Source organism: Sciurus carolinensis, chromosome 1, assembly GCF_902686445.1.
Source record: "Sciurus carolinensis chromosome 1, mSciCar1.2, whole genome shotgun sequence".
NCBI lineage: Eukaryota > Metazoa > Chordata > Mammalia > Rodentia > Sciuridae > Sciurus > Sciurus carolinensis.
The window spans coordinates 67,922,667-67,937,637 of NC_062213.1; the positions used below are offsets into that span (position 1 = coordinate 67,922,667).

General features: G+C 32.8%; 1 protein-coding gene across 8 annotated transcripts in view; it reads right to left on the reverse strand.

Annotated features, from left to right (window-relative positions):
• Sgk3 (serum/glucocorticoid regulated kinase family member 3) overlaps window positions 1-14,971 on the reverse strand; it is a 110,974-nt gene that overhangs the window by 22,691 nt on the left and 73,312 nt on the right. For 7 of the 8 annotated variants that reach the window (XM_047516956.1, XM_047516973.1, XM_047516912.1 and 4 more), the window contains 3 exons: window positions 11,495-11,570; window positions 7,178-7,265; window positions 2,665-2,714 (listed from right to left, as the gene is read on the reverse strand). In XM_047516956.1, coding sequence (XP_047372912.1) covers window positions 2,665-2,714; window positions 7,178-7,265; window positions 11,495-11,570 — 214 coding nt within the window. The remainder of the gene's footprint in view (window positions 1-2,664; window positions 2,715-7,177; window positions 7,266-11,494; window positions 11,571-14,971) is intronic. The other variant, XM_047516965.1, reaches the window with a different exon arrangement.

The window sequence follows — 14,971 nt, forward strand, 5'->3', positions numbered from 1 at the left end:
TGCATCTTTTTATATTAGTAATACTATCTATGTTCTGATAACAAAATATTTTATATCTTCCTTTTGGTAAGGCACTTCAATAATATTCTCTTTGGAAGAAAAGGACGGAGCTAGATCTCTAAACAGAACACACATACAGTTTTGAACTCAAAGCAGCTTCTGTCTAAATCAATTTTACTAACTCATCGGCCTCACCAATGTTGTTAGTAAGGAAACTGAATAACCACATAAATACATTCCAAGGACACTGGCAATTCTTCTGAAAAGAAAATTACTAAATGTGAGGTGTAATAAAGATGCTAAGAAAACTAGGGTGGGAAAAGAGAAGAGTCTTCATAGACTTTTACATGTAAATCACATATTTTATATTATAAATAAAAGCTCATTCTCTTGAATGGTAATAAAGGAAAGCTAGGACAGAAAAGCCAGAGGGAATACCAAAACTGTCCTTTTGTTTATTTTAAACTATTAGGTAACAAGGGCACTGGCTATATGTAGGCAAACACAATGAACAGCAGAAAATTGAGCTTAAGTAGCCAGAAGACCTACTTCCTTCATGACAGGCTGAATTCCTAAATTATACTGAGGAAAGAGAATAATTCCAATTAGAATTGAAATTTCCATCAACTGATTAAAAAAAAAAAAGTTAGCCCAGAATAGTGGTACATGACTGTAATCTCAGTGATTCAGGAGACTGAGGCAGGAGAAATATGAGTTTGAAGCCAGCCTAAGCAATTTAGAAAGACCCTGCCTCAAGATTAAAATAAAAAGGGCTGTAGATGTAATGGTAAAGAGTCCCTGGGTATCATTCCCAGTAGCTCATGCACACAAAAATAAAGCCAATTCATAGCTAAGAGAATCACCAGGGCAAAACAGTAACAGGAAAAGTTTAGTGAGATAAATATTTAACTACATTCAGATGTTTTTTCCTTAAAAACCTGTTCTCTGGACTATTTTGATCTTGATATGCTAAAATATTAAAATAATTTTTTAAAAAAAGCCAAGATGGCCTGGTGGCACATGCCTATAATCCAAGTGACTCAGGAAGCTGCGGCAGGAGGATCCCAAGTTCAAGGACAGCCTCAGCAAGTGATACCCTATCTCAAAATAAAAAAAAAATAAATAAAAAGGTCTGGGGATGTAGCTCAGTGGTACAGAGTCCCTGGGTTCAATCCCCAGTATATGGTGGAGTGGGATACAATGGGGGGGGGGACGATGACTTGGGAAGCATCAAAAGCAAACAAATGTAACAGTACAAAATGAAATCACAGCAGAGAGGCTAAGGTCCCATGGTTTGCTGTTGGTGAGGAACTCTAATTCAAAGCAAATTTCTCTTTTGTAATGACAGTTTGTTCAATGCTATGAATGACAGCAAAGAATGCTCAAAACCAAAATGTCCTCTTCTATTCCATTTCTTTGGTTTCCTTTGCAGCAATCCCTAGCCCTAGGATGTGTTCTAAACTCTTCCCAGTAGGGGTCTATACAGCTGTCCTCTTCTCTAGTTCTCTTGTGAACCCTTTCCCTATCAAGGTCTTGTGCCCAACACTATTGAGACTGCTCACAGAAGTCATCAATGATTTATCAAATCCAGTAGTCATTTTTCAATCTTTATCTAACTTGCCCTATCCAGTAAGGCTTAGAGTTTAATTACTCCCTCTTCCTTGAGACATTCTCTTCTTCTGACATTAGGACACCACATTCCTGGTTTTCCTCCTATTTTCCTGATTATTCTTTCTCATTCTCCAAGATCAGTTTCTTCCCTTGAACTCATGATGTTGAAGTGTCCCAGGATCTAATCCTTGGTTCACCTCTTCCATCCGTTTATACTCACTCTCTATGTAGAAAAGGGTAGAGAAAGTATGTGGTGCCCTGGGATAAAAGAATGCTTTGGGATTAATCCAGTAATCCTGGAAGGCTACAAATTAGAATGACAACACTACATTCTTCCTCCAATCCATGCCAGACATCACTAATCAATCTGGGCACTTCTCAAACTGACTCAGGCAGCAGTCTTGTAATCTTTTGTATTGAGTGTTCTAGGCATTCACTTCCAATTAACTGTTGGAGCTAACACTACAGATGGTGTTTTATTTGCCATCTCTGGTCCTGTTCAACATTTCTCAGAATGTGTTCCTTGAAATGTTTCCCCTGTGCTCAAATAAATACAGAAATACGTGGGAAACCAGACAAAGTTTAATACCTTTTAATATGCTCATGTCTATAGTGACACCTCAGGAACAAGTTGGCTAACAACTAGGGTGTACTAACAACACTGAGTACCACGTAAATAACAATTCAGTCTGTGACAATTTCCACCCCTCCCAAGAATACAGCACAGGACCTATGGTCCATTGGAAAATATGGTCAACTGATTTTACACACACACACAAAATCAGAACAGTGAAAAATGACAAATAAAATTCAATTAACAATTTATGGTTTTAAAAAAACCTTAGCCCTTTAGAAAAGGGCTCTACTAAAGTAGTGAAAAGCTAGAATAGTAAGTTAGTTAAGCATACGGCAGTACTATTTTCACTGTAATTACAGTCATATATTATAGCCCCTCCCCCAGTTAAACTGATATAATTACATATATCTTCACACTCTTAAAGAAGATCTTCCTAAAATGTGGTTAAAAGATTGCTTGAAATAAATTAAACCTACTGAGGATTTCCAGTTGGTCCCAGGTTGATGTTCTGTGAGGTAGAGTGTAGCTGTGTGAATGGGGAGAAAAAAACAACATTTTTATTGGAGTTTTGAAGATTATCAGTCAGTGAATGATTTGAAATAAAATACACATAATTATACTACAGCTATCAGTACAGGTTAAAGAAACCTAAGGTACTAACTCTTAATAACTGAGTAGATTTATGTGGGAACAATACAATCATTTTAACATAACTTTCAAGAGCAGTTGTTAAGGAAAAAGGCAAGCCAAAAATCAAGTTTGAAGTTGATAAATCAATGCTGGAAGCAAAAAAAGCTCCTTGGAAGAGATGGGCACTGAAATCATAATTTAAGAGTGATCTTTTTCACATTTTGAAAACTGGTTAAAAAAGGCTGCTTGTTTTTCAAATTTTTAAATGGTTCATTAATAAGTCAGAAAATGGTAGGATGAAGGCAATGATGACTGTCAATACTGGGCTTTCAGTTTTAACTTGATGATAGGTAAATTTATTTCTAAAGCAAATATAGACAATAGTAGTTTTCTGATTCCAACATCACAGTTGTAGTGAAATTTTAAATAGACTTTTCTCTTTTTAACCACTAACATAGTAAATTTAATTCCTGGTATTAACTTTGAAACAAATCTAAACTCACCTAACATGCCATAAAATAATTTAACTAATAAAAGATTCTAGCTCACTAATATCAGCTAGAAATTCAGCTCAAAATCCCAAAAGAGTAATCTAGTTATCCTGTCAGAGTGAGCATTTAGTTTTGTCATGTGATGCTGGGGGTCAAACAAAGGGCCACCAGTATATGCTCTACCAACAAGCTACGATCCTAGTCCAAGTAGGGCTATTTCATAAAAGCCAAGTATAGGTTAATCCTGCTTCACATAAATTCACTTTGAAGTTCTTTATACATTGAGAGAATTAAATCGGTCATAAATGCTCTAAGTATGTATACTTTTACAAGAGCCCTATATAACCGAATTTCATATAAGCTATAAATAGGAAAAAAAGCTTTTAAAATTTTCTCTTTAATCAGAACTAAAAACATTTTATCTTATTAAATTTCTTTTGGAGACATTTAATACATATTTTCATTTAAATTCATTTCAAACTTATAATCTCCAGAAGACAAGGTATTTTTTAAATTTAATGGCAAATACTCTCATCCCTTGAAAGTTCTGAAGTATGTTTCTAACGAAAAAACAACGACAGCACTGGCTTTATAGTTACAATTAAAATGTATCTCCTACCAATACCTTTATATGAAAAAATCTTCATATAATAAAACCCTCAGTTCCCAGAAATCAAAATAGTATAAGACAAAAAAATTTATAAATACTCCAGGGTGCATTAAATTAGACCTGCTCTGCAGTGGTATAATTTTAACATGCGAGTAACATTTCATATTTAAATATTAGTGTTCCAGAGCACCTGACAACATAATTCAAACAAAGCTGAAATTTCAATATACTTATTCTTTTATTGAATGTGCAGATAACTGGGTCAATTTTCTATTCAATGAAATTTTTTTACATTTATCAGGGAATCAAGTAAATATGGATTAAACATCATGGACAATTTGTCCCCTAAATTATATTAATATACAGTTAGATCTTTAATTTTTTGGCAATGATTTTACTAGTGGAGCACATCCCTAAAATGATGAAAATATTGGGATACCCAATTAAACAATTTTCCTTTGTTTTTTTGGGGGGGTATTGAACCCAGGGTCTTTTACCCATGCATACCTATTTTTTTAATCTTCTTTTTTAGATGTTGATAGACCTCAATCTTATTTATCTATTTATATGTGGTGCTGAGAATCTAACCCAGTGCCTCACACATGCCAGGCAAGCACTCTACCACGGAACCAAAACTCAGCCCATGAATACCTATTTTTAAAAATGACATCTAATCACTAAATTGGGGGTACAGTATAATTTATTAATAGAATGAAGACTAACTGACATCATAACTTTCTTGACTTCTCTTGATCTCTATTTTTCCTTAAATAAGGCGGTAGAGGTCCAAATGTCCTCTAACATATCTTCCAGCTATGAACTTCATTTTGTTATCTACCTAAATGTTCTTAATAATTACATTCTAAAAATGACCTAAACCAGCAATACTCTCACATATGTAGCAAGCAAAACATGGAAAATCATAGTTACTATGGATTTTTTTTTGTACCAGGGATTGAACCCAGGGGTGATTAACCACTGAGCCACATCCCTAGCCCTAGCCCTTTTTTATATTTCAGTTAGAGATAGTCTCACTGAATTGCTTAGGGCCTCATTAAGTTTAACATTTTTCAATTAAAGTATACATCCATAATTGGAATACATAAAAAATACTAGAAAAAAGATGTTTTTAAACATCCACAACCTTACCAACAGATAATTCTGCAAATATTTACAAGTAATTTCATTTAGTCTTTTATATTTTTAAAACTGATTGTTGTTCACTGTGTGAATATGCACATAGTTTTTTTCTCAAGTTTTATATACTGAATTCACTTAATAGCATGCCAAAGATTAAAATATTACCTTAAATACTTTAAAATACATAATCATACAGAGACTTTATCTGATTGAGTTCAATCAGGCTCTATCTGATTGATGGTAAAGATTGACTGTAATGTTTCTATAAATCATACTGAAATAACAGCCTTTTTCCCCCCTGTGTAAAGGATTATCTTATTTGCATAAATTCCTAAGTGAATAGAATTTTTAAAAATATTTGATACATATTACATTGTTTTCCAAAAGAGTTGCATAAAATCATGATACCAATAATGCCCAAGGGTTCTTATTGTACTTATCCTCATCAGTCCTGTAGTATTTTATTTACTTTATACCTCTGTTAATTTGGTAGAGAAATAAAAATCTCTCCTTTAAAAATTCCTTTTGTGAACTGGGGATAGCTCAGTGGCAGAGTGCTTGCCTAGGATATGTGAGACTAAGGATTCAATCTTCAGTATAATGTTTTCTCTCACACACAAGCAAACAAAATTCATCTGCCATTAGCATCAAGGTTGAACAGTTATATATATATATATATATATTTTTTTTTTTTTTTTTAACTAAGAGTATTTCTTCATGTTCCTTTTATCTACTAGGTTCTTAAGTACCATTGTTTTAAAAAATCCAACTGTATGAGTTTTTTACATAGATGACTTTTCTTCTTATGCAAATGTTTCCCCATTTGTTGTTGTTTCTTGACTAGGTACATGGAGATAAAATAAAAATATTCTTTTACATTGTCCTAGGAGCAACCATGTCACAGATGCCAAAGTTAACTCTGTTCTCTTAACTGAGAATTCTCCTGGGGCATCAGAGAAGGAAAAACACTACTTTCTAAAAATCACATAAAAGAAATAGGTCTACTTTCCAAAAGTAGACTTTAGCTCTGGTGTTTCAAATCATATTATCATCTTTTTAAAAAAATTTAGTTGCAAATGGACACAATACCTTTATTTATTTATTTTTATGTGGTGCTGAGGATCAAACCCAGTGCCTCACAAGTGTTACGCAAGTACTCTACCATTGAGCTACAACCCCTGCCCTCTATTATCTTTAAAACACAAAAGCAGAACCATAACACAATTAAAAGACACTATAAAGAAAAATGACTTCAACTCTTATAATTTTCTTGCATATATTCAATAGTTATAATGAATATCATATTTATACAGAATCTGTAACTGATATTCTAATTATTACATCAAAATACTTTGATTATACTATTACAATTTACCTTTACCCATAGCTTTCAAAGGTAAATGCTGGAAATATCTTCATAAGACACAAGCTTATTTTACTTATTTGCTATCACAATTTACTTTAAAAATTAGGAATAGCCTAATTATTAGGGATACCTGTTGACTATGTACGTAGACAACAAAATAAAAGTGGATGCCAACAGGTGTACTGACTGTTCTATGTACAAAAACCTGACAATGCCAAGGAAGGGATAGATAATATTTTGGTTGAAAAAAGTCCTTCCTGCTGACCAAAATTCAAAACAGTAGTTTCAAGTATGATGATGATGATAATAAAGATATACAATGGTCAAAAATAAGATGTAAATTGAAGAAAGCAGAATATAAAACTGTACACACTATGTAATTTAGATATCTTTAAAAATCCTATATATTAAGACAAAATTGAAAAGAAAAATCACTAAAATGTTAAAAATTACTACGTCTGGGTGGCAATAATATGGATAATACTTCTCACCTGTTATTTTCAAATTTTCTTTAGCATGCATTAGACTCTTTACTATAAAAAGTACTAATTCTACGAATTTTATAAGAAATAGTGATCAATAATTGGTACACACATTGTTTTTGGTATCCTCAAGAGTAAGAAAATCTACTGTGGATGAAAATCTATGCATAAAATGACTTCCTTTTGAGAAATGTTGTCCTAAAGTAACTAATTTCACTTTTGGGGAATACTAATTTTTCTGTTAAAAAACCCCACAATTTCTCTTACTACCTTCTGAGTACTTCTTTCATCCTCATCTTCAGATGGATCTGACTGATGTTTTGGGCTATCCATTTGAAGGAATGCTCTGACATCTGGACTAAAAACAAAAATTAATTTTATTATGAGCTTGAAAGCATGTCTAGAGACTTGCTCCCTTTAAAATAAAAATCAAAAGAGAAACCACTATTTTAGCATTTATAACAAGAAAGCTAAGTAAAATGTATTAATAGTCATTATTGTAAAACAAATAATCAAATTAACTTTTTAATAAACAGGGAACACAACAAATATTAAAGGTATAATCAGGCAGTTCACAAAAGAGAAAAACCAAATGGCAAGCAAATTTGTGAAGATGCTAACTTTACTATGAAATCAGAAATACAAATTAAAATGATTATGAGGTAACACTTTTAGTCCATTAACTGGCAAAAGTTAGAAAGATAATATTATATATGATATATTAAAGTATATTCTACTGTCTGCATAACTGAATAAAACAAATGAAAAAACTAAAATGCAAAAAAAAGGAAAGATAATAATATCAAAAGTTGGTAAGAATAGAGGGAAAGAGATGCCCTTATATGTTTGTTGCTAGTGAGAATGCAGAATGAAACTTTTCTAAAAGGAAAATCTGGCAATATTTTGAGGAACCAAGTATGCATTTTTTCTGGACCCAGAAATTCCAGTTTTAGGGATAAACAAAGGAAAAAATTACATAAAAGTCCAGTGAAAAGTATCTAACGAGGATATTCATTGCAGCCTTCTCTATAGTAGTGAACTGGAAGCAAAACAGGCATTTATCACCAGGAAAATGAGTAAATCAAATATAGTAACTGCCTAAAGAGAATACCAGTCACAGCCAGAAACAAGAAACAATAGCAAAGTACCATCTATATATGTATATTAAATACAGACACAAAGCAACAGTCTAAATTTTTCCAAGATACGGAGATCTCTCCAAGAACATATATTGAACATATTAAAGTCAGCATCCCCAATGGAGATGAAAAAATGGGTAAAAAAATACAAGATGAAGAGAAAAAAAAAATGGACTAAAATTGAAAAAGGCCATGCATAGACTAAAGGAAATCCTGACGAATGGTTAAATTGCTATAGCTGGTACCTCCAGCCCAAATTATTTTTAATAATTCAATATAAATACTATACATTTATTGTAGGAAATCTGAAAGATAAAAAATTACTTTTAAAAAGGGAAAGGCTGGTGTGAATGTAAAATGGCACAAAAACTGTGGAAAAGTTTGGCACTACCTTGAAAAGTTAAACATAATTATTGATATTCCAGCAGTTCCATTCCTAAGTATATATCCAAGAGGAGTAACAACATATATTCACACAAAAACTCATATATGAATACTCATAGCAATATTATTATTATTAGTAGTAATAACATTATAGTAATATTATTATTACTATTATAGTATTATTATTCATAATAGCCCCAAAGTGCAAACACTTCAAATGTCCATCAAATGAAAAATGACTAAACAAAATGGGTCATATCCACATATAGACATAACTCAGTAACAAAAAAATAAATGAACTACTGACACATGTTACGACATGGATGAACCTCAAAAGACATTATACTAAATAAACAAGGGGAGGAAAAAAAGCTCATATATCCTATGACTTCATTTTAAATGAAATGTTCCAATTCAATCTTTAGAGATAGAAAATAAGTTAGTGGTTGCTAAGAATTGGGGGAAGAAAGAATGTAGAGGTACTATTCCTTTTTGGGGGTGGTAGAATCGTTAAACTTGAGGTGATAATAACAATGGTTGTACATGATGAATATATTAAAAAACCACTGAATTGTAAATTTAAATGGTTAAAATGTGAATTTTATCTCATAATCCCAGAGATTTGGAAGGCTGAGACAGGAGGACTGCAAATTCAAAGCCAGCCTCAGCAATTTAGTGAGGCTTTAAGCAACTTAGTGAGATCTTGTCTCAAAATAAAAAATAAAAAGAGGGTGGTGGCTGAGGATGTGGCTCAGTGGTTAAATGCCGCTGGGTTCAATCCCTGTTACCATTAAAAAAAAAAAAAAAAAAAATTAAAGGTTAGCAAAAGATCTTCGATTTTACCACATAGCAGCAACCACTATTAAACATTTTGGCACACTTCGTTTTTTTTTTTTCTGCAAAATTTTTATCTTACTGTTTTTCCCTTAAAAATTACAGCGTAAGCATTTCCCTATGTTGTTAAAAACTCTTTGTAAACAATCATTTTTTTTAATAGATGTATGAGGTTATAAAATATAGAATCACTGAAAGTTATATTTTCCACTTTTGGATAAATGGCTTCCAACTTTTTACTACACAACTTTCACTACTACAAATAAGTTACAACTGACAATCTTTGTGCCTAGTCCTAGAACTGCATTTATGATTTGCAGAATAGATTTTTAGAACTATAAAACTTGGTCTGAGTTATAAACAATTTTAAGACTTAAAAATACTCTGTTAAACTGATTTCCAGAGAGGCTGTACCAATTTATTCTCTCCTAACAGTGTATGAACATCCTGAAGACTCTTTCAGCCTTGGTTAGCATTAAATGCTGATGTAAGTAATTTTATATTACCATCACTGATAATTTGGTCAACTTTATTAGTAATTAGTGGAGTACAAATTAAAGCAAAAAAAAAGATACCACTAGCCAGTCACCAGAATGGCTAAAATTGAAAGACTAACAATACTAAGCATGGGTGAGGTGAGCAATGTAATTCTGTACACTGATGATCAGAGGGCAAAATTTTAACAATCACTTTGGAAGGGCATCTGGTATTATACACTAGAGTTAAACATATACATATCCTATAACCCAGAAACTGCAGAAATGTATGTACATGTGTAACAAAAGATATGTTAATGGTGTAAGAAAGGAAGAGAGGGAAGGAGCAAAGAATAAAGGAAGGAAGTGCAAAAAGAAAAAAAAATAAGTTAATTAAGTTTAAAAAACTCTTGGCTATTTATTTTATTTTAGTAGTTAATATCTTCTATCCCGAATGGCATGGCAGGGTTGTAAGGTGTACAGGTGTATATAAAAAGAAATCCATTGAGCTGCATACTTACGAAATATGTATTTTATACTTCAATATTTTTAAAATTGATAATTAAAACAAGCAAAATTATTTTTAGCTAATTTTAATGCCAAATATTAACATCTTTATAACAGTATACTTCAAGGTCCAGAATGAATATTTAGTATTCAATATATAGTATTAGAAGTTTAGACTAACACTTGCCAGTGAAATGCCAATTCAAAGTAATCTCCCCTGCATACAGCAAAAATTAGAGGTTAGAAGAGTAGACAGAAGAGGAAGACAGCATAAAACTTGTCCTAGGGGAAAGGCATAAGGTTAAAAAAAAAAATTATACAAAAAACCAACTAACAAAAGTCTCCTTGTGGAGGAACAGTCGTGATATGGGAACTCTGAGTTAAAGAATGCTCCTCAGCTTTGAAATAGAAAATACTGCTTTTACTGCACTGGCAATCCTGGTGCTACTACTACAGGTACAGGACCTCCCTGAACCTTGTTCAACCTGTGAGCATGGGGGGAAAACCATAGCTGTAGGCAGATCATGTCAGACAGGGTCTAGTCATAGTATTTTAATTAATTTAGTAAAATAAATAAATAATTTAGTAAACTAAAATAAATAAGTTTAAAAAGGTCAGAGCACCTCCTCAGAATGGAAGAAGTCCTCTGTGAACTGTAAAGTACTATACAAATGGCGATCGTCATTTTAGAAAGATGGCTCAGGGCTGAGAATGCAGCTCTGTGGTAGTGTACTTGTCTAGCATGTGCAAGGCCCTAGGTTCAATTCGCCACAGTACAGATACAAACAATTAAAACTGCTCAAAAATATAGTTCTTCAGTGTTGTGATTCTGACAAATCCGATAACCATGTATCCTGTTCACATCGTCACCCATAAAGCAAAGTTTATATTACACAAATAGGTGACCTGTGAAAAAGTTCCCCAGTTATTTTTATTTTATCCTCTTTTTTTTCTTCTTTGTTTTTTGTTGTTGTTCTTGTTGTTTATTTGTCTTTGTTTTAAGTACTGGGGATTGAACCCAGGGGTACTCTATTACTGAGCTACATCCTTAGCCCTTTTTATTTATTCATTTATTTTAATTTTGAGAAAGGGTCTCACTAAGTTGCTGAGGTTGGCTTAAACTTGCAATTCTCCTCTCAGCCCTCCTGATTAGCTGGGATTAAACATATATATAAGCTACAAATTACAACACAATCAATACCTAAGAACAAACCACCAGACTTTAGAACATAATAAAAATTACTTACTGGTTGTAAAGCTCTGGGTACCTAACTAAGTTCTGAATGAATTCATTCAGTCCTGCTCTCCTTTGTTTAATAAAATCTGTAAGAGAGATATAAACTATTAGGAATATTTATGTTAGCCTATGTAATTATCATCAAAATATTCAAAGCACAAGATAGTAAATTGTGATTCATGATCTATTTCTTAATTCATGCTACTTGGTATGCAAGGAGGAACTAATTCTTAAAATATGTATGTGTATATATGAGGTCTATATGCAATGATTAAAGAATTAGCATAAAGCAAGTACATTTCTCAAAAGAAAATTCTCAAGAACTGCCTATTTTAGATTCTAAATAAGACTCGCTACAAAACTTGGAGAGGCATTTTGCTTTGTCCACCTCCTTATGCACCACCAGGAAGTTAGTAAAAAATCAATACTGTGATATTGATAACTGCAAATCATACTAAAAAAGCAAACAAAAAATAAGGATTACTAGAAATCCTTTAAGGCTGGGTAATGACAATTAAATCATTAACAGAATATTACCAAACCACTGGTTTAATCCCTGCTGTTAAAAATCCCTTGAAAAATACACCAGTGTGCTTTCCTAACAAATAATTGTCCAGTATCTACAGTGTTCTATTTATGGACAACTGAGGCTAATGCAACTATCAGTACACACTTTAGCAATAAATGTTAAGCACAAGTGTTTCTTGGAACTGGAAAACTTTATTCAAGTATCTTGTCTCTGTTACTCACTGACCTTGAGTATTTTCAAGACTTAATTCCTTACTTATTAAATAATAACAATATTTTTACCTCACAATTAAAGGACTAAATGAAAAATGCATGTAGATTTACACAATATCTAGCAGATAAAAAAGCGATCATTAGCCATTATTGTCATATTATTAGTTATCATAGGGTCAAAAAATCACTCTAAACCCTAATTATTAAAAAAAGGCTTCAAAAATTGAAGACATAGGCTATTTGAGACAGTGCCCCTTAATGGTGAACATCTAGATAAAAACCTATAAACAATATTATACTTAACAATGGGGCATAGTGAAATTGATTTCCACTCAATAAAGGTTTTAATATATAGTGCTTGTCACCAAAGTTATGAGTTACTTCCAGTCTAAAGTTTTTCTCCTACTTCTTTATATATGTGTGTGTGTGTGTGTGTGTGTGTGTGTATAATTTTTTTTTTAGTTGTAGGTGGACATGATACCTTTATTTTATGTTTACGTGGTGATGAGGATCGAACCCAGGGCCTCACCCACGCGAGGGGGGTGCTCTACCACTGAGCTATAACCCCAGGTCTTCCTACTTCTTAAATGTAAGTAAGGTACAGGTGTTCAACACAAAAAATAAAATATAAATTTTAAAGACTGTAGTTCAAAGACATTTCTCAGGAACTGGATTTAGTATTTTGTAAGAAAGAACTAAAATGAATGATTTCATTTATAATGTTAAAAGAAAATCTAATGACCATATGGAAGCAGTTTTAAATTATTCTGTGGATACTTAGAGAAGATATATTTTACTTTGAAGACCAGAATGAAAATAGGAATTTCTTTTCCTCTTTGAAATATAGCTCTGCTATACTCAGTCCTGCTAGACTTTTCATTTCATTACTGACTTTACACAGACTTGGAATCCCTCTGTAGGCTCTCTATGAAAAGAGAAGAAAAAGCAATGAAATAACAAGTCCAATAGTAGTCAGACTTTAGGGGCAATTTCAAACTTAATTTTAAAATCAAAATTAAGCACGCAAATATCTGAAAATAACTCCAAATCAGACTAAAATGTGCATTAAAATATGCCCTTTAACTGAGTGCAGTGGTGCATGCCTGTAATCTCAGTGGCTCAGGAGGCTGAGGCAGGAGGATCTCGAGTTCAAAGTCAGCCTCAGCAAAAGCAAGATGCTAAGCAACTCAGTGAGACCCTGTCTCTAAATAAAATACAAAAGAGGGCTGGGGATGTGGCTTCACTAAGCCACACTGAGTTCAATCTCTGGTAACCACCCCCCCAAAAAAATGCTCATATTTGGTACTTGCTGAGGTTGACATACTATCTTTAAGATATATATAAGGTTGACATACTATCTTTAAGAACTATAGTTAGGGCTGGGGTTGTGGCTCAGTGTTAGAGTGCTCACCTAGCATGCATGAGGCCTAGGTTTGATCCTCAGCACCACATAAAAATAAAGATATTGTGTCCACCTACAACTAAAAACCCAAAATATTAAAAAAAAAAAAACTATAGTTGGAGATATATACTTTTAAAAATCTTTCCAATAGAGACCTTACATTAATGTATCTTTAAAAGATGAATAGAAGGTTAAAATTGAGAAATAAAAAGTGGTTTCTACAAGAGCTGTTGACGGCAAGGATCATAAAAAATCTTGCTAGATGGAGTAGTACACACCTGAAAATTTCAGCTACTAAAGAGGCTGAGGCTGGAGGACTGCAAATTCAAGGCCAGCCTCAGCAACTTAGTGAGATCCTGTCTCAAAATAAAATTTTAAAAGGGTGATTATGTTGCTCTGTGGTAGAGCACCTCTGGGTTCAATCCCCAGTTCTGCAAAAAATCAAAACCAAAACCAAAAAGCAAACCAAAAAACTCTTACTATCTTTAGTCCTCAACATAGTACCTTGGAAAGCACTTAATAGACACTATGAATAAGTTTAAAAAAATGTCTTAGAAATTGTTTTGTCATTGCATTTTTATTTTTGTTTTTAAATTGTTTAAAATGTGTACATGGTTCCGAAGTCAAAGAAATAAACAAGATGAGACATCTAACTTCCACCCCTGTTGCTTCCCCTTGTCTTCTTCAGGGGTTTTATTAATCACTGGTTTATTAATTTCTGATTTATTTATTACTTCTTCTTGAATTCCCACACTTTTTCCTACACAAAAAATACACACTATACAAACTCATCTGCACCCTTTTTCTGGTCACTCCATAGCAATACACAAAGAGCTTTCTGGTTTTTACAGCTATATTGCGTAACAGACTTGGAAGGATATTGCAGTTGATTTCAGATTTTGCTAGTAAAAATCATGTCACAGTATACATTTTTTCATGTATATCATTTCATATACAGTTTCTCATTATATGCAGTTTATCTTTGGGATAGATTCCTAAAAATGTTATTTCTTGGCCAAGGTGAAATATACAAAAAAGTTTTGCTAATATTATCACATTCCTTTCCTGAAGGAATACTGTGCATGCCCACCAGCACGATATGAGAATGCCAAGCATCTTATCTATCTTTGGAGCTTTTAGTAGATTTGATTTCCTCAGTGCAGGGCTTTTCAAGATCTCTATGATACACATACAATCTGCTTCACTGTCAGCAAGTCATATACAATATGCTCAGGATAGATTTCAAATGGTTCTTTAACAAAAATCAATTTTTAGGGTCAAATAGTTAATTCACCAAAACACGCAGCCTGGTGTATTTTGCCTTCTCTAACAAAGCAGTGACAA